The sequence below is a fragment of the Taudactylus pleione genome, unplaced genomic scaffold (assembly GCF_031769625.1).
Source record: "Taudactylus pleione unplaced genomic scaffold, aTauple2 ptg000154l, whole genome shotgun sequence".
Taxonomy (NCBI): domain Eukaryota; kingdom Metazoa; phylum Chordata; class Amphibia; order Anura; family Myobatrachidae; genus Taudactylus; species Taudactylus pleione.
The window spans coordinates 17026471-17053021 of record NW_028284556.1 but is presented as its reverse complement, the minus strand read 5'-3'; the positions used below and the strand labels follow the sequence as shown (position 1 = coordinate 17053021).

Genomic DNA, 26551 nt, shown 5'->3' with positions numbered 1-26551 from the left:
AGCCAGTTTGTGCAGGGACACATTAATTGCCAGCTTGTTTTGTGGGGGCCCAAACGAACCAATCATTTCAGCCACAGTCATGTGGCAGACCCTGGCGCTGAAATGATTGGTTTGTTAAAGTGTGCATGTCCTGTTTATACAACATAAGGGTGGGTGGGAGGGCCCAAGGACAATTCCATCTTGCACCTCTTTTTTTTCTTTGCAGTATGTTCAGTTTGGGGCCTAGTTTTTCAAACTGCCATCCTGTCTGCCACTGCAGTGTCACTCCTAGATGGGCCACGTGTTTGTGCCGCCCACTCGTGTCGCTTAGCATAGTCATCCAGCTACCTCGGTGCAATCTTTTGGCCATAAAAACAATATTGTGAAGTGTGAGGTGTTCAGAATAGACTGGAAATGAGTGGAAATGAAGATTATTGAGGTTAATAATTGCATAGGAGCAGAAAAAACCACAAATTCTGTGATTTAAGCTGTTTTTATGCTTTTTTTAAAAAAAAAATACAGATCCAAAACACAAAACCCAGAACCCAAAACACGAAGGGTGGTTTTGGCAAAACCAATCCAGATCCAAAACACGAAGAAAGATCCAGATCCAAAATTATTTTAAATTAATGTTAATCATATTGTAGAAACAACTACAGGTCCAAATTACATAATTTTAGCTGTTTTATATATTTTTAAAGAGATCCAGATCCAAAACTAAAATACTTGAGGGTTGTTTTACCAATTTCAAAACACGATGATGACTTAGAACCAAAACCAAAACACGGGGGTCTGCACACAAATGTAATTTCTAACCACTTTGCTATTTGAGTTTGTTTGATGCTTAAACTGTGGGCCTGATACAGGTTGGATCGCAACTGCAATCGTGCTGCGATTTTGCACGCAGTCTCACTGCGATCGCTATGCCGTCGCAGCACAACATAAGGACATCCACTTTACCTCACACACATCCATAATACATTGAAAGACTGCAAAAACATCGGTAACATCGAGTACAATCGGAGCCTCATGCACACTTGCACAAGGTCAGAAATTGCTAATCTCTCGGTACGCAGTGAGAGCTCAAGCTGCGTATGGCATCGCAGTGGATAATTTATGCACAGCCCTGCAACAGCGTTCAAACTCACAGGCACGCGTGCATTCAGGCCGACCGCCGCCCAGTCACCTCCCCCAAGCGGTATTTCCTGCAAATCATTCTGTGATGGGCCTGCATAGTCACTGCGATCACAGTCCCGATCGCAGTGACTGGTTCTAGCACAAGCACTGCGATGTATACGCATGCGCAGTATGCAACAGTCGGTCGTCTTTGTACACTGTTGCAGTTGTGAACCAACCTGAATCAGGCCCTGTGTGTGATGCTAATAAACAGTGCATTTTGTGTGATTTTATTCAATGGCAGGGCTACCAACAGGGGGTTACATAGGGGGTGATTCAGACCCGCTCGCTAACAAGCGATCTCTCGGTGCGTGACGTAGCATGTGTATGCAAATATACAATTGTAGAGGCACTCACTGTGCAAACATGCAGAAGCCCATCTGCTACTAAAGTCCACCCACTTCCCTCTATGAGTGAACGGTGAGATGCCGCTACATAAGGGGAACATCGGTATCATCGTGCACCATCGGACCCATTCACACTGCTAAGGTAGACCTGAGGCTACCGCAGGCACTGCGAGTGCTGCTGACTTTAATTCAGTTCTGTGACGTCAATGCTGATGATGCGTCTTAATTATGGACGCCCACGAAACGGCATTGAGATGCTCTGACACGCCTGCGTTCACACTACCACTCCCCCGTCAACACCCCTTAACAGCATCTAATGTCACTGAAGCTGGTGGGCCTTTGGTGTGCTACGAGCGATCGCTTCCCGATCGCTGTGATAGGTTTGCGCTTGCGCACTGAGTACTTTACGCATGCGCAGTACTTAAACATCGGTGGATAGCAAACGAACGCCCGCTTGCGACCGAGTCTGAATCACCCCCATAGTGTATAGCTTTAAGTAGCCCAGACTGACAGGGGCTGCTGGCACCTATTGCCACAGCTTTTTACTTCAATTGTTTACCCCTGTTAGTGGTAAGACTGCTTTTGCATTGTAAAACCATCATATCAGTGCTTTTATCTTTGGAATAGCTGAAACTGTTTTATATATATAAATATATATATATATATATATATATATACACACATTAAAAATATATAATATATATATACACACAGTAAAAATATATAATATGTATATATACACAGTAAAAAATATATTTTATATATATATATATATATATATATAGAGAGAGTAAAAAGTTTAGCAGCATCCCTATTATTCTATTTTTTATGAACTTTACACAATTTAGGTCTCACAGTGCTATAAAAATAAATCATAAAAAACACTTTGGCATATTTAGCAAAGTTCGTTTTTACTTTCGATTTGATGTTTGATTTAGCTCACCTCAAATCAAATCAAATCGAATGTACAAATCCCTCTTCAAATCCCACGTTTACTAAAATTCAATTTTAGAAGCCTTTTCTAAATCGAATTCGATTTGGTTCGATTTTGAAAAGTGACTTGATGTTCGATTTTGCATGTTCATGTACAAATCAAACACCAAATCCCACTTCAAAATGAACTTCAAAGCCCCATATGAATAGAACTGCTTCATGATTCCAGTTTCAGCATGAGCAGTTACTTTTGACACAGATACATGCATACATCAGTGAGATACATGCATGTCTCTTGCTGTGAAATGCTTAAGTGTTTATTTAAAAAAAAAAAAATTATGTCGGGTCCCCCCTAAATACACAACCAGCCCCGGACTTTTCATAGCCAGTCCTGGTTGTGTAAGTACAGGGAAAAAATTATGTAGGGTTCCCCTATACTTAGCACAACCAGCACCAGGCTCAGATCTGGTCCTGGTTCTGGAATTACAGGGTAAAAAAATGCATAGTGTTCCCCTGTAATTTCCACAAGCAGCACCGGACCCTTTCTAGCAGGGGGGTAATGTCACAGCCAGAGAAACCCTATTACTGGGTTCCCCAGCTGGAACATTACTCCTGACTGCTAGTCAGCCAAGGCAGGGGATCCCTGGGGAGTTGGGGACCCCCCCAATAAAGGGATCCCCCTCTCCAGGGTACCCCACATCATTTGTTTAAAAAAATTAACACTTGACAAGCATTTTACAGTAAGATACTGTACATGCATGCATCTCCCTGATGTATGCATGTATCTGTGTCAAAATGAACTGCTCATGCTAAATCGAAATCATAAAGCAGTTCTATTCATTTGGGGATTTGAAGTTTGATTTGAAGTTCGATTTTGTGTTCAATTTGAAATCAAATAATAGTAAATAAGGGATTTGTGTGTTGGTCTATGAAAAAGTACAGATGTTTACATGATGTTCGATTTTGAGTGGGATTTGAGGGAAATTCAGTTTTATGTTCGATTTGACATTCGATTTTGCCTTTAGTAAATCTCCAAATGCAAAATCTAATGAAAATTGAATGTGAAATCACACTAAAATCAAAATCAACCTTTGTAAATATACTCCTTTGTTTAGCAAAATGTAATCTAATTGTTTAACACATTTTGCAGATATAACTAACAAACACATCTTGTTCGGGAAATTCTTCCCAACACTGCTGCAGAGGTTTTACACATATGTGTTGCACTTCTGTCCAGTTCATCCCAAACCAGTTTGATGGAGCTTAAGTATGTAGGCTGCACAAGCCATCCCATGACTTGAAGCCTACCGTCTTGTTCTTTTCCTCAAAGGTATGTTTTGGGTCATTATCTTGCTGTAGGATAAACCCTTGACCAACTAGGTTAAAGCAAATGGTATGATGCTGCAAAAATCGGTGGTGGCCCTTTTGTTTCAGGGTGCCATTTACTATGCAAGTCGCTGACTTGGGATCCAGTAAAAGCTCCCCAGGCCACCATGCTTCTCCATATTTGGAAGTTGGTGTCACAAGAATTTAGGAGACTATTTACTAAGCCTTGGATGGAGATAAAGTGAACGGAGATAAAGTACCAGCCTATCAGCTCCTAACTGCCATGTCACATGTTTGAAAAATGATAGTTAGGAGCAGGTTGGCTGGTACTTTATCTCCATTCACTTTAGCTCAAGGCTTAGACTTTATCTCCATTCACTTTAGCTCAAGGCTTAGTAAACAGATCCCTTATTTACTAAGTGCTTCCCTGCGTTGTTAAGTCTGAACTTTAGAAAGGCAATGCTTTTACTAGTATAACATGGGATGTTTTGTTAATAAAACAGCATTGCTCTTTTATACTTTATATGGGAAGCTGCATCTTTAACAAGCAGCATGATTTTTTCATTTTTTCTAACCTAAACTACATGGGGGACTCATTGCCACCATTGATAAATAGACCTCTATCAATGTGTCAAAAGTTGATAACACAGGAAAAAGTTAGCCAACTCTGTAAAATGCTTACTAGCAATCACTTATATAAGTTATATATACCACCTCTTTCCATTGCAGAAATTGTCAGAAATATCCCTGTGTGTTGGTAATTCCAGTTTTATCTAACAGCAATTTTTTAAATAAGTTTGTAAATATGGTGGCTCCAGTAATGATAAGTGCTGTATTTTTACAGACTAGTACACTACATCGAGTGCATATTTAATATGTAACTTTTTCAACATGCATGTAATATGTAATATAATATGATTACAGAATATGATTATAGTAAGGTTTTTACCTCTATTTGTCAAGGATTAATTATTATTAAAATGTCTTACTTGAAAAATAATGTGCAATTCTGGTAATTACTTGCAGGTCAGGTTCAGACAACAGACGTCAAAATGGAAGGGAGCGCATAGCTTCAGCTAATGATAAGGGAACACCAACCATGGAATCCAGTAAAGAGACTCGATACTGCGCAGTATGCAGTGACTATGCATCTGGCTATCACTATGGAGTGTGGTCATGTGAGGGCTGTAAGGCTTTCTTCAAAAGAAGTATACAAGGTACAGTACATATGCATTATTTATTTATCATTGTATGTTTATATAGAGCCATCATATATGCAGTGGTGTGTAGAGAATATTTAATCGCACAAACACACACATACTCTTTGTGTCAGCAGCCATTCAATCTATTGGTATGTTATTGGGTTGTGTGAGCTAACAAGAGCACTTGAAAGAAACTCCAATCTTGCACTTCTGCATAAAATCGGTACCATTGACGCACATCGGCCCGTCACGCAGCATTTACAACATTTCTGACCAGCTGCAGTAACTACAAGTCTCGTCGCACGCAATGAGTACACAAGCTGCGTATGCAATCGCAGTGGCTAATTTATGCACACCCATGAAACGGCATTCAAATGGACAGACACACATGCGTTTTTCTGACCACTCCCCCATCACCACCCCCAAACGCTGACAACCTGTCACTCACTTTGTGATGGATTCCTTTGTGCGTCCGTAATCGCAATGCGAATGCTGTGCACACGAAATGTGGCTTGTATGCATGCGCAATGGCAAACAATCGCTCAACTATTGCGTACGCTGCTAAATCAGTCCCTTGGTCAGGCCCATCCAGTAAGGATGCAGCACTAACCCTTGTGCCACTGTGCCCTAACATATGTGTATTGTAAGTTGTAAGTTGCTTTTTGATTATATTTTTATAAATCACACAAGTTGTCTTTAAAAACAGACCTCTATATTCTCCCCCCCCTACTCTTTCATCATCACCATCATTGCCACATCCTGACACATACTGCTGGTACTATAGAAAGGGATATTACATTTGGAGAGGGGATAGTGGAGACAAAGACAGATGAGCACGCCCACTTCCCAAAAAAACATATGGCCACACTTCTGTTATGCGGCAGCGCCTGAGGTTCCTGTATGTCCTTTCATTTAAAGAATATGACTTGATTTTAAATGCCAGTAACACACCCCTCATCTAAAGCCTCATCTAAAGGTGAGTGCAATGCAAGTCAACACACTACGGCCTGCTCTTCAACCACTTCTCAGTACTTGTCTTTTAACTCCTGGCATCTAATACAGGTAAATGTATTACTACCAGCTCAACAAACACCCATGGATAAATACCATTAGAAATTGGAAGTGTCTTCGCTCTTAATTTGGGACTTCCATGTACATATGTTGCTTCCTTTACCCTTATACATATTTGTCCTTATTTACACATATCCATTCTTGATGTTCATGCTAATTGCTTTGAGAAGTACAGTGTTATGGCTCAAATTGACTAACCTAAGGTAGTTTGCATTGTCACAGATAATTTTTTTTATTTTAAACACGTGGATTATGTTTTGTTCTCAGAGGAAACTATTGGTAAAAGGTAAATATAAACTAAGGGTGCTAGTTTAGCTGGTGACAGTCTACTAGTTGAACTGCAGCTCCCTAAGAGGTACTGCCAACCTTCCCAGAAAATATAACCCACCTAAGAAGTGCTAGACCCCCCCAAAAAGGGAAAGCGCGGTTCAACTAGTCGGAATAGGATTGCATCTAATCAATTTATTAAATGGTTCAATAAAGATCATTTAATATCACACAAAGGAACAAAGAAAAAATCATAAAACATATATCAGATTACTATGTTAATTCCCAAAAAGCTAAATTCACAATATTTTTAATGATTTAATGATGCTGCTCATTTGGAATATTGTGAGTTTAATAAATTGTTTATATGCAATCCTAGTCCGCACTTTGAGTTTTTTGGGGGTCTAGCATTTCATAAGTGGGTTGTTTTTTACAATGTTACTAATGATGCTGAAAAATAATCTTTAAAAGCAAACAGAAAAAATGAAGAGCATCAACAGTAGTGGCCTGCGTTATAATTGTCTTGTTATTTTAAAAACCATGTACTCTATAAATTTCTTTTGTTTAAAGAAATCTAGAATATAGTTTAAACCTTCAGTTTATCTTCCCAGCAATCTTTCTAAATGGACAATCATCGTGTTGTTTATTGCGAACTGCATTAAGCACATACTGTACAGTATTATCTAAGCTCCATTTTATATCCACCTACTATTCCTAGTTCATAAAGGTCTAAATAATTATTTTTTCAACAGTGCTTTTAGCTTTAAAAACAGAACAAGAAAAAAAATGTTCTAATAAACACCATCATTTCTGGGAAAAGTTACGATGGGATTTAAAATTATTTTGATATAAATAGCAGAGAGGCTAGCCCCATACACACAGTAAAATGACATAATGTGATAGCTTTGGTAAATAGAACAATCAATAGATTTATTAAATGGGGCTAGGATGATGTAGATCTAGGTCAGGACACTGTATGAAAATAAGAATCACCATACAGATGACAGGAGATTGCAGTACAAGAAAAGGAATGAGCAATTTCAACACAGTAGTCTGCAATACAGTAATGGATAGGCAAATCGCTATAATGCTATCCAATAGTTCAACAGGCTTGTTTATTTTGTTCCTGCAGCACCTCTTTGGCTACAACTAGGTAAAAGGCAATTTCTCGTTGGTCTCAATGTACTATGGTTTAAGTACACAATAACCTTTTGCAAAACACAGATATACATTAATAGCAACATGGATTATTACTCAGCAGTTTTAGCAAAAACCTCAAAATGGACAGAATTTTACTGTACAGTGCATTTAAAGTTCTGTCATTGGAGTACTCTGTGGCTGGATGATCACTGACCTATAACAATATATTTTTGTAAACCACAATTGGTAATAGCAATAAGCTTAGCATCTAATGCTGTACTTTTCTGATTCCAGAGAGCAATAGCTTTGGCTTTCCAATGATAAGTCACAATAAACACTTGCAATATAACCCAAATGTCTTCAACATTGCACAGTAGCAATAACTCAATTCCTAAGTGCTCTTTGAAGAGATTTTATGATCGTGTACCCCTCACTCAATTGCAAGCTCCACTGAGCCAACTTCCAATTTCTTTGCAATGAGCTATGTAAAATTGTTATTGCTTTTAAGTTTCATGTCACAGAAAATAGACAAAACTGAAGCCACACCGATTCCTAGTTATCATCTGGAAGGGTGATTTCCAAATCAAAAGAAATGCCAGCACACAGAGAATATTTGCATAAATAGATTTTTTTCTCAAACTGCCACAAATTTCAGGTTTGTGGTTCATCACAGGACTGCTAGTAAAGGTGAAAATGTCACTTTAAATTCCTAAATACTAACACTTTTTGGACCACCAAAAAATATTCATAATTTCCATGTCCACATGGTGGAATATTTATAAAAGACCTTTTGTGTCTTGCTAATATTTAGAATAGTTCCAAATGAATAAATGTTTATACATCATTTTAATTGGAGTGTTCTGAAAACCTCCTTTCTTCATTTTTTGACAATGCATGTTTCTTTAACATGTTAGCACCCTGACAGTCCCATACCTCCCAACATGGGCCGATAGTTATTTGAGAGGGCATGCCAGGATTGAGACAGAGTCATACGTGCGCCCGATCTGTTTTTCACATAAAAACACAGTTTTCATGGTGTTTTTGTAGAAATACCTCCCAGTCTACTGCAAATCGAGCTTTTTCTGTGCTTTACATAGATAATCTCTTCTAGGATTTCATAGCCCAAAATATGTCATTTAATTTTTGATCTATTGGTGATTTAATGCAGAAATATCCCCAAAGATCATTATTTCATTAATACAACGGTGCATCAGCAGTTAGGATTTTTTTTTTTTACCAATGATTTATGACAAAATATGAACTCACTAAGCTAATATTTGCTTCTCTGCTGAGACTTATTTTGGAATAAATCCAAGCAGTAGTGTTCCAACCATGAACAAGTAATGCTCAGTGTTTGCTTTTCATATAAAACGATGATGATATCAGTTCTTGGCTAATATTAGAAACTCATACACCACATATTTTATGTTTGTAGTTAGCCTACAGCAATGGCAAACATAGCAACAATATAGCTTAATTCACTTGCGTTTGGTTTTCGTTCTTAGCGTAAAACTCCAGACATTTTTTATTGTCTTCAGTTTATCTCCCTTTAGACAATTAAGGAATCACAGCTTGTCCAATCAGCTTTTAGGTGGTGGCATCTATTAAACCATAGGGGATCTACACATGAGACAAGCACAATTCTTTTAGTCTAAGGATTGGGGTTCAAAGTAAACATTACTTGGGTGGGATTAAACTATAAAATTCTGTATGACTATAAGATTTTGAGATACAGGATAATGCACCTACAGTATATATCCATGGAGCATTGCAATATTAGAAGTCAACAAGTCAATGATCATGTATTTTATATATTAATAATATTTACACAATAATAATATTTTATTACTGTATTATCATTATTAACATTTACTTATTATATAGTGCCAGCATATTTCATTGCACTTTACAGCTTGAAACAAAACAGTAATAAAACAATGGACTATGAGGTTTATAATATATTAATGCAGTTGCATTTGAGACACTTGCTTTGTGCCCTAATGTAAGTATATACTTGAACATTATATTCTCATTAAGCAAAGAAATATATTTCAGCTGAGTCTAGTGTGTTGTTCACCATTGCTCCTATAGAACATTCTTCCATTGCAAACTCCTCCTGCCCAGGATTAGAGGAGAAATTCAATACAATAGAGCAGTTTAAAACAATCAGACATTCTGCAAATGTGGGTATCCCCAAGTGGCTGAAAAGTAACAATTACCAGCAGGTGAAAAGAACTTTCAGCAGGTAGATCTTAAAGAGTTTAGGTGAAATGTTATCTATCAGTAATGGGCCCAGATTCTTTACTGGGCTTTTACTGGTCCTGACTCCAGTCCACCTGTGCCGGGTCATGAGTCACAGTCACCACAGGGTCTGCATGCCAAACACATACATGTTTCGACCCTGCCTAGGGTCTTTTTAAGGTTAGTCTGAAGCATGAATGCCACTCTAATTCCCAAATCTCCTTAATAATCCCAACTGTCCAATCCCACGAGCTCAGGCACAACTGATCTCTATATAGCAATCAGCTACAAGTCCTATGATCTTTTGCTGTGCCTGGCCGATACCTATGATCTTTAGAGGCATTCCTTCTGGTTTCTAGCGTCCTCAGCATGGTAACTAATATTGCAAACAGATTCCGGTGTGAACAGCAGGACGTGACTTCCGATCGTGTGGACAGCATTGTGCCACTTCTGGTCAGTCCCCAAGGTGACATCAATACACATACTTGGCCATTCAGTAAAGCATGGGGAAGTCCACAGCAGAGGGACATCCCCAGTTAGCATCACCAAGACAACCGCAGAATCACAATCATAGCTTTGTGGATGATAGCGATATATCACTTCTGGTCCTTTGTAACCATAGTGACCTTTGACTCTTATCATTGTGCTTCCTATAATCTGCAGCATTTATGTCTGTTCAATTGGTGATGCAAGTAATCATAACCAAGACTCCATTAAACCGGATATCTTTTACACTTCAATATAAATACAGAAAACACATTAGAAATACAATAAAAATATAATGCATTGCACACTCAAACTAAAGATGAGAAATAAAAGTACAAACTAGTGCAAATAAAGTACAGGAGTTCAATCATGTGCAAGTCAAGGCTGCCAAATAGGCGTTCTAATTCCTCTTTATAAAAACCATTTTATTGTAAAATTGAGGTTTAGACCTCACAGTCTCAATATTCCAAAGTTATAAATACTTTTAATTTCTGCCTTGGCAAGCTGGCTTTCCAAGTCCCTCTGGGGCTAATGCCCCTTTATCTATTGCAACCCTACAAAATGTATTCTTCCAGATGTACAACAGTTGTGGCATTGTTTAAAATGGTTGGACAGGGTGTGAGTCTCCAGACCCCTCTTTTATTTCTCGGGTGCTCACCAGCTTACACCTTTAGGGGTTTGGAGGTCAGCCCGATATAAAAACAAGCCACAATCACATTCCGGCCCTGATTCAGAGCCGGACTCTCTGACCAGAGCGCTCGCTCTGAATCAGGGCCGTCCTAGTTAAATTTAGAGCGCCCTTTTGGACACTCGCATAGCTGTGGGTTACCACCCACAGCTTATGCGAGCGTCCATGATGATGGTCCCAATGGTCAAGACCATCGCGACCATCGGGCTTGCAACGAGACCCTGCAGTAGGGTCTCGCTGCCGCAAGCCCTGGAGTGATTTTGGCTCTATCAGAGCCAAAATCACTCCCACTGACATCACTAGTGATGTCAGTGGGGCCGGCCCCAGACGGTAGGCGTTCCCATGGGAACGCCTCCGTCTGGCAGCCACGCCCCCGGCATGCCCACCAAAGGGGGCGTGCTGTCACTCACCATCGACAGCAAGCCCCCTTTGGTGCGAGACCCGGAGCGACAGCTTGGCTCCCTCCATCGTGCGCATGCACATTTGGGTACCATCGACCCACTTGCGAGCCTCCAGCGCTCGTGAGCGGGTCTGAATGAGACCCTCAGTTGCATAGATGACACTTTTGGTATTACATGTAATAAAATCCCTAAGAGAATACATATTCCATTAATCTCTATTTTAGTGGTCTTGCTATTTGCATCACTTTTGACCTTTCTACAACCTGCACACAAACCACAGTGATAAAAGCCTTTTGGTTTTATTGTTGAGACAGATTTCATCATACTGTAGGTAAGGCACTTCTCACTAAACTGGTGCATATATTAGAGGATCTCCTATAGATATACTTTGGCTTTGTTGGAAGAATGTGACCAATAATTGGGTCCTTTTAAAGGACCACCCAGTGTTTGCATATAGCTGTTTCAATAACCTTAGGCTGGCTGCTATATGCAATCACAAAAGGCCCATTCAAAATTTTTAGGTTTGGTTCTATCCCCTACTTTATTGCTTTGGGACCAGATTGATCTCCTCAGCCACCTTCTCAATCATATTTGGTGCATAACTACATGTTATAAACTTAGCCTGGATCTATTTTGCCTGATTTTCATAGCTATCTTTCTTAGTTGCCGTTAAGCCTCCTTAATTGGTCCCCTGGAATACAGTGCAACCATCTTGAATGATGGCAGCTGTCTGCTTCAATGTATGAGTGTGAATCTGTTGGCTTAGAGAAATTCATAGTGCACAAGCTCTGTGCTTAATAAAGTCATCAATATATATAGAGCAAGTACATCAGGTTTGCTCCAAAGTGGTCTGGTTCCAAATGTAGTCATTGTCCCACAAAAATATTTGCATAACTTGGAGTGAGCCTGGGGCCCATTGCTATCCCCACCTTCTGAAGATAAAAGACATCAAAATTATTTTTGGAAAGGATAAAATGGACACCTTCTATAATAAAATCCTGTAATCCCTGGTTAAGAGCACTACCTTACAGAAATTAGGTGACTGTCTTCACACCTTCCTGATGCTCAGTAATGGTGTAAAAAGATTGTACATCTGCTGACAGCATAAAAAGATCCTCTTTCCACTGAATAGTGTTTTTAAAAAATTGAGGAGGTACAGTATTTTGTATATTTCAGGTGTGATCAATTCTTCAAATGGTTGCATGTAGTAATCAATGCATTCTGACATTTTCTTTGTCAGGCTAAGTTTATAGCATGTGGTTATGCACCAAGTATGATTGAGAAGCTGGCTGAGGAGGTCAATCAGGTCCCAAGGTAAAATCCTTCAAAAGGACCCAATTATTGGTCATGTTCTTCAAACAAAGCCAAAGTATATCTATAGGAGAGCCCCTAATATAAGCACCAGGTTAGTGAGAAGTGCCTTACCTATGACTAAATCTCGACAATAAAATCAAAACGTTTTTATCACTGTGGTATGTGTGCAGGATATAGAGAGGTGAAAAGTGATTGAAATAGCAAGACCAGTGTAATAGAGATTAATGGTAGAACATATTCTCTTAGGAATTTAAAGAGGAATCTAGAGACTCACACCCTTGCCAGCTATTTTAAACAATGCCACAACTGTTGTATGTCTGGAATAAGATGTTTTGTAGGGTTGCAATAGATAATGGGGCATTGGCCAAGAGGGATTTGGCAAGCCAGCTTGCCAAGGTGGAATTGAAAAGTATTTATGACTTTGGAACATTGAAACTGGGAGATCTAAACCTCGATTTTGAAATAAAATGATATTATAAAGAGGAATTAGAACCCCTTTTTGGCAGCTTTGACTTGCACTTGCTTGCACTCCTGCACTTCCTTTACACTGGTTTGAACTTTAATTTCTCATCTTTAGTTTGAGTGTACAATGGATTATATTGTTTAATTGTATTTCTAATGTGCTCTCTGTATTATATTGAGGTATAAATGATATCTGGTTTAATGGAGACTTGGTCATAATTACTTGCATCTCCAATTGAACAGACTGAATGCTGTAGATTCTAGAAATTAGAATTATCAGGATCAAAGGTTGTTATGGTAACAAAGGACCAGAAGTGATGTATCACTATTATCCACAGAGCTATGATTGTGATACTGTGGTTGTTATGGTGATGCAAACTGGGGACACCTCTCTGCTGTAGACTTTCCCATTCTTTACTGATTGGACAGGCATGTGTATTGATAACACCTCTGGAACAGACTGGACCTGACAATGCTGCCCATGCGATCAGAAGTGACACTCTTCTGTACATGCCAGGATCTGTTTGCAATACCAATTACCATGGTGAGGATGCTGGAAACCAGAAGGAATGCCTCTAAAGATCGTAGGGATAGGCCAGGCACAGCAAAAGATCATGGGACTTGTAGCCGATTTGCTGTATAGAGATCAGTTGCTCTTGAGCCCATAGCATTGGACAGTTGGGGTTTATAGGGGATTTGGGACTTAGAGTGACATTCATGCTTTAGAATACGGGTGGGCAATTAGCTGCCACCAGCTGTTGTAGAACTATACATCCCAGCATGCCCTGCCACAGTTTTGCTATTTGACCATCCTAAAACTGTTACAAGGCATGCTGGGATGTGTAGTTCAGCAACAGCTGGGGGGCCACTTATTGTCCACTCTGCTTTAGACTAGCCTTGAAAAGACCCTAGGTAGGGTCGAAATGCATAGGTGTACAGCATGAAGACCCCGTGGTAACTGTGACTCACGACCCGGCACAGAGGTGCTACCTGTAAAAGGACATGGGACCATTACTGACAGATAACTCAACTAAGCTCTTTAAGGACTGCCTGTTAACAGTTTTTCCCACCAACTGGTAATTGTTACTTTTCAGTCACTTGGGGATACACACCAGATTTAGCTGAGATACATTTCTTCTCTTAATGGGAATGTAACAGTATTATTTCTATATCAGCGCTGGTATAGTGTTATCTAGTTTTGTTTATTTCTTTGTGCTTTGGTTAAGGTGTGAGGACCATCTTATAGATATTCACTGCACTAGCTGCTTTTCTGATCTTGCGCACCTAGCACTCTTAATTTGTGGTTTCTTAAATCTAAAAGATATTAGAAAATTATGAGTGTTTTGGTGGGTAAAGAAGTGTGAATAATATTTGATGGGGTGCCCATGCCTTGAGAACTGCCAGTAGTTTTAATCCACCACTGTTTGCAGGTAAAGGCTTCATTATTATTATTATAAAAAATGCTTTGAAGTAGGGTGAACCTTTTACCAGACAATTGAATATATGTACCTAGGGGCTGATGCAGAGTTAAACGTATGTCTGTTTGCCTATTTTACCTGTTTGCACGCTGCACATGTAAATGCAAGCAATGCAGACTTGTACGCATTTAAGTCACATCTCTACTTGCGACTGTAGGGGCATCACTGTAATGGAGCATTCTTACTTAGGCAATGACCAGAGAGACAGTGGCAACAGTATTACAGCCTATACAGTTTTGGGCAGATGCGTAAATACTCTGATGTTAGTGCAGATTGATGATGATGGTGATGATGATGATGAATACCAAACCAAGCATACGGATAGGGGTAGTCCACTCACAATGATGTATACAACTCTACATAAGGAGAAAAATATGCATCCCAGCCACAGTTCAGCCTTCCCACTAGCAATCCATTTAATGATACCTATACCATAACCCTTTACAGGTCAGCCCATAATCAGTGCTTTAGACAAATGTCAGGCCAACACTTATAGTCATCAGTTGCCACCCCAGAAGTCTGGAAACTAGATGGTATATGGATGTCAGTTAGACATGACTGCACTTTAAATCAGCCCCACCTACCACATCATCATCTATAATCTATTAAACATTTGTGAAGGCAGGGGGACATTATAATGTGGAGGTGTGTCATCACACCAAGGGCAGAGCTGGTTTGAAGACATCCGGGAATGCTATCAATCCATCTGCTAGACCCATAAAGTTCAACTGACGTTGCTGTCACAATCAATGTTACTCTTCTGGGGATATTCACAGCTTCCTTTGTGACACACAATGCGGGAACAGTTACAACCAACTTGCATTCAAGTCTGCATCAGCCTCAAAGAGTCAAAATATATTTTTATATATATTTTTTTATATATATTTTACATGATAGTGTCACTATTGGTTCTTTATCTGTACTAAATTTAATAATTGATCAAATTGTTCCTGTGGCACCCATTTATTTTGTAGATACTCTTCTTATTGAATGTTCCATGAAAAGTTTGTGTAGGTATGTACAGGACTGACACTGAGCTGAGGGGGAGTGATTTGTAGTAAACGTTCACTCTGCCAAATCAATTAAATTGAGTCTGTGGTGGAACCGACAATTAAATCCATTTGGATACTATAAGAAAAGAAACAACATTTGTCACTGGTTGATACAATTAGCCTAGTACATGTTGTACACTGTAATGAGTTGGCATAACATGTGAGTTTTTCCTCATTTATCTGGTTTTCTTTTAAAAAGTCTTTAATCCATTCTGGGGGAGACTTTTGCATAAAAAGACAGTTAAAGATTTTGTTTTTTATTTTAAAGATCCAAGCAAAAAGGCCTCCTCCACGGCCTTAATCTTTTACTGCTCTGTCTAATAAAAGTGGAAACCTGATGTTACAAAGTGGTTGCAATTCATATCTGTAATCTTCCTACTTCATGCTGTGAACACTAAAAAGCAGATGGATAACTGCAACAGTTTAATTGACGTCATTGTTCTAGCAGGTGCTAAGAAAAGGGAAATTGCATTCTGCCCTACTTATCGCCAAGGTCAACTACACAGATTCCTAGCAACAGAAGAACACATCTTGTAGTCTGTCACTAGGGACATTTTAGGAAGGGATAGTTTAATAAATGCATATATTTTTTAAAGGTAATTAATTTGTTTGACACTATGATTTTTTTTTTCTGTTTGATCAATAGATAAGGGGGTATTTTTCATTTTTGGATTACAGAGATACTGCCTGAAAATTATAGCTTTAATTAAATATATGAAACATGATCATTTGTTGGCTTTGTATAATAATAATAATAATAATAATAATAATAATAATAATAATAATAAATAAATAGTATAAGTGCACAAAGTCCATTGACATACTTCCTAGGGAAGGGGAAGCTTGGTTGTATAAAATCACACCTCCTCAACTGCCGGGAGTACTAGTTGGTAAAGGTTAAGGGGCCAATGCAGATTTGAATGCAAGTTTACAAAGCATATATTCTGTATTTTCCCATTGCGCATGCTCTGTAATAAACTATTGGCGATGGAGAGTCGTATGCATTTCCACCTGTGACTGAGTAGGCCTTACTGGGCTCTAACAAGACATTTCCACATAGACTAAATATAGAGATGGCCTGACGATGGAATTATTTTGTACAGATGCATAAATCCGTTTTCAGATGCAGCCTTTGCACCAAAGATACTGTAGGGCTGAAGTAAGTGCCCACTGATTATGATAATGGTTATGAAACCATGTATACGCATTTGGGCTTCCAGTCACATAAATATATACAGCTCGGCATACAGGTGAAAATACATATTTAGTTCCATGCACAGAATTTGGATACAATTGTGACCGACTTGTGTGCAACTTTAAGAATGCCTCTATTTTTGTTGCTGTTAGGTGGCACCTAGCAGACTGTTACTGTAGGGGTGCAATGTAAAAAAACCAATTGGGTGCGATGTAAAAAACCTCGGCCCCTCACACCCAATTTTGGATTACTACAGGTATGTCGCTTCCTATACCCGCGTATCCAATAACAAAGAAGTGGTCGCTGGGTTTTCAGAGCTGAAAACCCAGCACTGTGTACAATAAATAAATTAAAATTACACTTACCTGCCCGGAGGTCTCTGGCTCTCCATGGCCTCCCCTCCATCTTGTCACTGGGGAGTAAGCTGCTGGGAGTCTCCAGGGCCACTGGGAAGTGCAAGGACTGCTGGGAGATGTAGTTCTCCCAACGCCCGTTACGGTGGGTTATACACTCACATGGGGGATCACACACATCGGTGGTCACTCACACACTCATGCATACACACACTCACACATACACACTTACAAACACTCACACACACTCACATACTCACCCTGCTGCAGAAGAACCAGCTCCCAACTTTGGATGCAGAAGAAACCGCTTCGGAAGGTGACACAGCTTCAGAGGGCTAGTAATTAAGGATTAATTAAGCTAATTGGAAACTTCCAATAGCTTAATTAGTCCTCTGGGTGGCTAGGTGGGAGTTCCGCCGGAGTCCTAGAGCAAGTCCCACTGATTTTTCCTAAAATTAACGATTTTCGGAAAAATCAGACTTGCTCTGGCGATGCGAGAAAAAAGACGCAGTGATTTCTATAGAAATCACTGCGTCCCATTTTCAGTCACCTTATTGAATAGCAAAACCCAGCGGCTTGCGGGAAAAAAACAGCGCCGTGGGTTTTTTTAATTTTCACGTCCACAATAGGATATGCCCCTAAGAATGCTATTTTTTCTCATGGAAGATGGTACTGTACATATTGTATAGTTATTCTGAGTGCTCTTCTGTTTTCTCTGATAGAAGATGGTACATATCAAATAGTTACTCCAAGTGCTATTCTGTTTTCTCTTATGGTAGATAGTTACTCTTAGAGGGGTATTCAATATGAAAGGTTAACTTCCTTGGCGAAGTTAACGTTTCATATCGGAGTTTTTTTCTGCGTAAAGGTATGGTGCGCGCTCCCGCTTATCCCTGTATTCAAAATAAAATTAACGAAAACGGGAAACTCCGATGTTGGATTTGCGTAAAGTTACAAATTTTTCCTTAAAATAATTGTAAGACCCCCCTACAGTTGTAAAAACATGGGGGAACACTATGGGTACCCCCGTTTTAGCCTTTAATTGAAAGCCGGGGATTTAAATAGCTGCAGCAGGTGTTTTTTTTCCGACATTGAAGAAGTGATGCAGAAGAGCACTTAGGTTATTTTTTTCATTTTTTTAAGTGGTCCCATCAAATTTGGGGTACATGAAAATGGGTACTAGCATATTTTGGTGTCCCTAAAGTAATTTTTTAAAAATTCTGCATTTGTGCACCTGCCGCTATAATTCTATTCTAGAAAACATCTGCCGCATACTTGCAGAATAGCCCTGAACTTATTTCCCTATTGTTTAACAATTTTTTCCTATTTTTTTTTTAAACTTTTTTTGACACAGTTCTTTTTTAAATGTCAATCTCAGGTGTGCAGGCTATTTTTTTTAAGCCTGCACCCCTAAACCCCAATTCTGCACTTTTTTTCGACACCTATTCAATGGTGAAAAGTTATCACCGTTTTTTATCAAAGACTTTTCAAAACTGCGATAAGTCTTTGAAATTGAATATGGTGTAAAACTAAAACCAGTGATATTAACGCAAAACCCCTATAAGAATGCTTTTGATTTTTCTGATGGTAGCTAGTACATAGTACAGTAGTTGGTCACTTTAAGGGGCAGATGTATCAAGCTTTCTAAAGAGTGGATAAGTGAACATGTGCCCATAGCAACCAATCAACTTCTAGTTAATATTTTTATAAGTCCATTTTAGAAAATATTAGATACAAGTTAATTGGTTGCTTTTGGCAACTTCTCCACATGTCCACTACTCTACTTGATACATCTCTTCCTTATAGTCCTCCTTTGATGGCAGCTGGTTTATAGCAGACTGTTACTCTTAAGCAGGGTACATCATACAATATGTCATCTGCGAAGAATCGTAATATATATAGTGTGTACTATATATTCTATTATAAATTGGGTCTTCGCATCGGAGGTACTGTACCTTCCACTTATTCATCTTGTCACTATATAAAAACAGTTAAATATTTGTGAAGGCAATTGGAGAATACAATGTGGAAAAGAGTCATCACACTAAGGTCGGAGTTGTCTTGAAGATCTAAAGCAGGGGTCTTCAAACTTGGCCCTCCAGCTGCTGTGGAACTACACATCCCAGCATGCACTGCCACCTTTTTGATATAACAGCATACTAAAACTATGTGCAGTGCATGCTGGGATGTGTAGTTCCACAGCATCTGGAGGGCCAAGTTTGAAGACCCCTGATCTAAAGGAACACCATGTCAGTCCAGCTGTTCAACTGTCATTGCTGTTGCCATTACTATTCTTCTCTTGGTTTTATGTGCAGCCTCCTCCATGAGAGCTACTGCTGCAGCAATGTCTGTGAATATGGGGTCCATGCTTTGTGTGAGTAGCAGACATATGATATGTTTGCAAAGCCTTGGATAGAGATAAAGTAAACTGAAATAAAGTACCAGCCAATGAGATCCTAACTGCCTTGCTGTGTTTGAAAAATGACAGGAGCTGGTTGGTTGGCACTTTGGCCCTCATTCAGAGGCGGTCGCAAGAAGCGAGCGCTCTCTCTGAATGAGGGCGGCCGCTTCACGTTTCAAGTGCGGCCTCCTGGTCACTATCTAAGCTGTGGGTTAACACTCACAGCTTTAGCGACCAACCAGGTTGATGGTCGCGATGCTCAAGACCATCGCAACCATCGGGGCTTGCGACAAGAAGCTAAGGTTGGGTCTCGGCAACTGCAAGCCCCAGGGAGCTTCCTGCTCTGATCGAGCAGGAAGCTCCCCACTGACATCACTGCTGATGTCTGTGTGGCCGTCCACAAAAAGGCAGGCATTCTGTCAGGAACGCCTCAGTTTGTGTAGCCACCCCCCGCCCCGCCTACAAACTGGGTAGAGCTGTCGATCAACATCGACAGCCGCCCCTTTTGTAGTGAGCTCCGGAGCAAGAGAATTTCTCTCTCGCTCCGGGGCTTGCGCACGGGTCTTAACATCGACCCGGTTGCGAGTGCTCAGCTCTTGCGACCGGGTCTGAATGAGGGCCTTTATCTCTATCCACTTTATCTCCATCCAAGGCTTAGTAAATAGATAACATAATGCCTAAGAAAGATACATGTAATATTACACACAGCTACTTTGAGCTGCTGGATGATCACATGTATGCCTATGCAGCACTAGAGAGTGAACCTTGACCAGAACCAGAGCAGGAAGGAGGTTCCAGTTAGGGAAATAGTGAAGAACAGTCACAGTTGACAGCATATGATGTTTCTTCTGTGACTGGTTCATCCTTCAGTTTTCCATTTTCTCTCTTTATTCCAAACTTACCACACCACTAGTAACTACACAGAAATGCCAGTCACCAATGACTCGTTCAATATTGTTGGCTGATAATTCTTTTGCTTACAATAGCCACATGTTTACCCGACTATCATCTACAATTGTTATTCCAACGCCTTGTGTATCACTTGCTCCTCATACCACTTGCATTGTAAGATCATTTGTGCAGGGCCAACTTTACCTGAATCCCTCAATACACGTAATATGTAGAAGCTTTATACAGTAAATAGAGGATGATAATAATAATAAAAATACATTTCAGTGGAGATAAAAGACCATTTTTTGGGAAGGCCCAGGATATTCTCCTCCAGTTTCATATGAGAATTGTAGAGAGCTGTAGAGCAAGATACATTTCATTGCTGAGCTGCATTTCCAATGGATTCAGGTATCCAGTGATGGCCTACCATAATTAGTGAGATACTTAAGAGCTTGGTAGTGCCTATTACTAGTGGTACTGTGAGGCATATGAGCTCTGGCACATGTGCAAGCTTGTGGGAGCATGCGTTACCCTGTTGGAGTGCGAGGTGGAATCCCATGAGGAACTAAATGCTAGTAATATTAAACAGGTGTTGTGTTGATATGTTACACCTTGTACAGTACACTGCTGTGTTAGTGCCTGCGAACATATTCTATAAGACTTATAGTAAAAGGAATACAACAGACCGCCATTAAGTATTACTTGTTTAACCTGGGAGTTTGCAATAATGGGCCTGTTTCAGAGATGTACACTAATGCATTTACAGTTGTGATCCACACACAGCTGCTGTGCAGAAATATGCTAATTCTGTAATCGGTTGGAAATGTATTAAGACACCCACCGGTGGCTTCGCAGATCCAAGAAAGTGCATACAGTTACGCTGTCGCAGATCATTCGATAATTAGTCAGCTGAGTAGACCAATGGTCACGCAGAATGGCCGTCTGAACTGAGTCATCTGAACCACTTTATCTGGGCACTGGATAGCAGATCCCAGTGGTCAAAATCCCGATGCTGGCATCCCAATAGGGTTAGGATACTTGTCAGTCAGTATCCTAACTCTTCCCATCTCTCTAACCCTAGCTCTCCCTCCCCGGTTCCTGAACCTAACTTCCCCCCTTGTGCCTACACATAACCTCCCCCTCCCCACACACTAAACCGAACTCTTCCCCCTTAGTGCATAACCCTAACCTCTAACGATAACCCCGCTCCTAACCCGCTGCTAACCTTCGGGATTCTGGTGGTGAGGATGTCAGCGTTGGGATTCTAACAGGTGTCGAGATTTTGACTGCATCCCGTTGACTGATAATTGCTCAACTGCGTAGCTATCGGAATACCATATATCTCTCAATCAGGTCCAGGCCCAATGTCTTAACAAAATTAAGATTACTTATGCATCTGGCCGATTTAGCATTTGCCAACATATGTTAAAGTTCTCCAATGTTTAGACCAGTGTTTATTATTTATATGGATAATTGTAACTCACTGAAGAGTATACTTGTGCTATATAAATAAATGTTAAATAAAATAGTAACTAGAGAAATACCACAATACTGTACAATACTAATGGAAAGCAGATGTGACACTAATATTTAGAGGTAATAAAGTTGTAGGTAGTAAATGACATGGGGTTTCTAAAATATTACATAGAAAATAAACTGAGTTTAAGGATTTGTTTTTATGAGGTTGTAAATTGTAAACTGGATTTTGGCAATGCAACAGGCACAAAAATATGGTTTATGTATGTATGACTTTGTTCAACATAATAGATTGGTACTTAACATTAGAGTAAGATTACAGTATCACAATAGGACGAGGAGAACCAATATCGACAGCAGGTGATAGCTGATAAAATAATTTAAATAAAGTTTTCCTACAATTTGAATAAACTACGATTGCTATGACCAAGATTCATTACTGATGCTTTTGTTCCGTCTTTTTTGTTAATACAATTTTAAATGTTGTAAAAAGTAAGTTACTCAGTTTTTGATGATAGTAATCTACGTAAAGTAACTCATTATAAAAAGAGTTGTACAAAATAGCCAATAGAGCATGTTAGATGAACGTATAATTGCATGTCAAAAATAAGTAATTCACTTAGAGCTTTAGAGCAGTTTTTCTATTTACACATTAAATTGTATAGTGCTGAGGAAATTACAGATGACGAACCCCGACAAGTCATTATAGTACCCCAAGACGCATACCCAAATTTAATGGAACATTCCCGTGTGGCAAATGCAAAGCCTGTAGCCACATAATACGTCAAGAACATGTGACAGACAGATATGGTAACTGACTGAAGATAAAATAATTTATCAACTGCGACGCCATGGGCATAGTATATTGCCTGGAATGTAGCTGTGGGCTCAGATACGTGGGCATGACCACCAGGATATTCAAGCAGAGAATCTTCGAGCATGTCGGCAACATAAGGAATGCCCAATCAGACTTACAAAAAATGAGGAAATTAACAACTATTACCAGACATTTCCTTAAACATCATAAGGGCATCCTAAATGATCTAAAAGCCTTTGGGCTGGAACATGTTAGACTGGGTATCAGGGGAGGTGACTTGATGAGAGAGTTACTCCGTAGGGAAAGTAAGTGGACATTCAAGCTGAATACTGTTAGCCCGTCTGGCCTGAACGAGATGATAAACTATGGGGCATTTTTGTAAATACTACCTTATCTTGTAGGAATCAATACCCATCATAAGTAACATTCAGGTCTCCTTTGTTCCCCTCTCTTCCTCTTCTTTTCCTTGAACCATACTCTTAGACCATCCATGTCAGAACATGATTGACAATCATTTTTCACTGGCTTATCAATAGACCATTCAATACAAGATATATTCACTTATATGATTACTATTATTTACACATACATACAGATAGTCTATGCGATGTTATCCACGATCTATTTATTATGATCCTCTGCTTCACTGTATTTTTCACAGTAGTCACTACAACTTATATGAATTGTCGGATACTCTAATTGTTGTTTTTATTCACCGAACTACGATCATAAATGATCATACACATACCTTCAACAGAGTCCATACTGATACTCATCACCATCCAAATATACACCCTACCACTTTTATGATGTTCATTTGCCTACTGATTCTTATTTCTTTAACAAACAAATGATTCACACACTTTTTTATTTTTTTATTTATTTTTTCTCACCTTCACAGTTCACCCAACTCTGATGAAATAACTTTACACTTAAATTTAACAATATTAAATAATATTAGTCATGCTTTATTAGACATTCTATTCTAGTTATTAATCTTTTTTGCAATACACATATATATGTAGGTGTGTATGTATGTGCATGTGTATATGTATATATATATATATATATATATATATACATATAGATGTGTGTGTGTATGTGTATGTGTGCATATATATATATATATATATATATATATATATTCATGCATTAAACATTTTGCTGCCAATACTGTATATATATTTTTTCTTGTTTGATTGTATTATGCAGATATGTCTATATGACATATCTTGATATGAAACAGCAAATGTTAACTGGTGGATACACATGGAATATCCTTTACAACAGGCAAATTAGAGTATTGTTATCTTTATCATGAACTAAGTAAAAGGTTACTAGTGCATGTGGCATGTGGTTGCCAGGAGATACTCCAGGATATATATGACTTAATGGTCTCTCAGACCATATATACTGATCGGCTAATTATCTGAATGAATACTATATAATTATATTTCTTCAGATCAGTTTATGCACAAAGGTACACCACAAACTCTCCTACATTAAATTAAGTTGTGGGTTGATTTTCTTCCTTTAATATGATCTTTTGAATTTGCATGCTCTTATAATTTTGCTATAAGTAATTACATTGTCAAAATAGCATGATCTGTGATTAGAAATAGACAAGCACACTGAGTGTTTCAAAGTGTGCTGTGATTAGAAACAGCACAGTGCATTGATTGTTACATATTAACACCAACGACCGATAATTCACTGTACAACAAATGAATACTTTTAATTTGTTTAATTTCTAAAAATATCATACATTACTAATTTGAGGTCAAGAAAAACTAAAATGATTTCAGAATGTTTTTACTAGCTCTATTTTTTGAGCTACACTACTTGCACTATACTGTATGTACATTAGTAATATAGTCATAGTGAAAAGCTATTTTAAAATAATCTGATATTTTCTTGATAGAAAATAAATAACAGTTGTTTTAATTCAATCAATCACAAATAAGAACACAAAACAAAACAAACATGCAGCATACGAAACAAACATACAGCATACGAAACAAACATACAGCATATGAAAGTACTATCTAATATAGTGGCCTATTCATGGGGGTGCTTTCTCTTTGCTTGTCGCTTGTACTCCTCTTCTGGGACATCTCTTGTCACTCTCCAACAGTAGTGATTCACCTACAGTACCCTGATATCTTTGTGCCATTGCTGAAATGTCTTGATGGAATCGCTCACTATGCTTGTCACTCAGTGCACCACAGTTATCTTGTGTGGGTGATCCCGTGAATCGCATATATTTGAATAGGGGAGGGGACAAATAACTAATTCATTTAATTGGGTCATTAGGCTCCCGCCCCCTCTGCGCGGAACGCAGATTGCTGGTAAGATTCTCTCCATTCTGCCCACTTCACTAGGAATACCCCTACATCGTCATAAATGGGCTATATCTTGGAACTCAGAGCTAACTGAGAGTTTTAAATGTCATATTCATTCTTTGCATGCTGAAATCAATTAGAAGAAACTATTTTCACATTGGAAACATTTGTTGTGCAGTGTAATCCAATTAGGATCAGCTGTGACTAGAAATAGCAGAGCACATTGGTTGATTGTTTCAAGGTGTGCTGTGATTAGAAACAGCACAACATACTGATTGTTACATATTAACACCAACGGCAGAAAATCCAATCAGGATCAAAAATACATTTACCTACCCCCCACCAATCAAGGCAGGTCTATGATAATAACCAAAGCATTCACGCCCTGTGATTGGTGCACATTGCTGATAAATCAGCCCCAGCCAGGGCATGAACTCAGCAACAGACGGAGGAATTGCTTGGCAACGTATTATTCACTAGAACTGTACTACATATTACTGTATAGATATTTAAGAAACCGCTACATAATACATCTGATGACTGTCTACTGCGCTAAAATTGAACCAGCAATACTTCTGTATTGATATATATATTGATATTTAAAATATTCTTGTTGCTTTTCCTTACAGGGGCATTTTTGCTCTATGTTTGAATCACATTGCTATATAAAGAGCATTTGTGCTCCTTAATTTAGTCATATTGTTACATAACCTTGTTGCTCTTTTTCATACTGAGCAATTTTCTTGTTTTTACTCTTACATGTTCGTTTTTTAAAACACATATTATTAATAATTAGTATTAAAAGTTAAGTTTTAACATAAATACGCTATTTATCAATGAGTGCCCCCCAAAAAAGAGAGTTTCTTTTTCTCATATTCTGTGAAATTACAGATGAAGAAGATTTTAGGAGCACAGTAAGCTAAGCACACCCAGAGGTGTAGCATGGAGCTATGGTGCCTGGAGGAAGCACATGCTATGGGCCACCACACTCACACACACACACACACACACACACACACACACACACACACACACACACAGACTGTGTGTGTGTGTGTGTGTGTGTGTGTGTGTGTGTGTGTGTGTGTGTGTGTGTGTGTTTGTGTGTGTGTACTTATGTCACAAACCCCATCATTTTGGAGTCATGAAAAAGAAAACAGCAGAGCACATTTTCTGCCCTGCATGCCACCATATACCACTCGAACCTCGTCACATGCCCCCAGATCTCACTCAAACCACCCCTCCTGCTTCCAAATACCACACCTGCCACTCTGACCATCCCAACTGTTTCCACATCCTACAACACATGCCATTCTAACCACCCCACATGCCACTCTGACCACCACACATGTCACTTAGGCCTCCCCACATGCTATAACACTTGCCAGTCTGACCTCCCATGCAGGGGCATAACTAGAGCTTTGTGGGCCCCATAGCAACATTTTGATGGGCCCCCAATGCTTCTAGAGATACACCTCTATAAGCAGTGCTCCATCTTTTAATGCTTTTGAAT

At 39.1% G+C, this 26551-nt stretch overlaps 1 protein-coding gene across 1 annotated transcript in view; it reads left to right on the top strand.

Moving 5' to 3' along the window:
• Positions 1-26551, top strand: part of ESR1 (estrogen receptor 1) — a 283323-nt gene that overhangs the window by 82452 nt on the left and 174320 nt on the right. The window contains exon 2 of the mRNA XM_088474493.1: positions 4788-4978. Coding sequence (XP_088330619.1) covers positions 4788-4978 — 191 coding nt within the window. The remainder of the gene's footprint in view (positions 1-4787; positions 4979-26551) is intronic.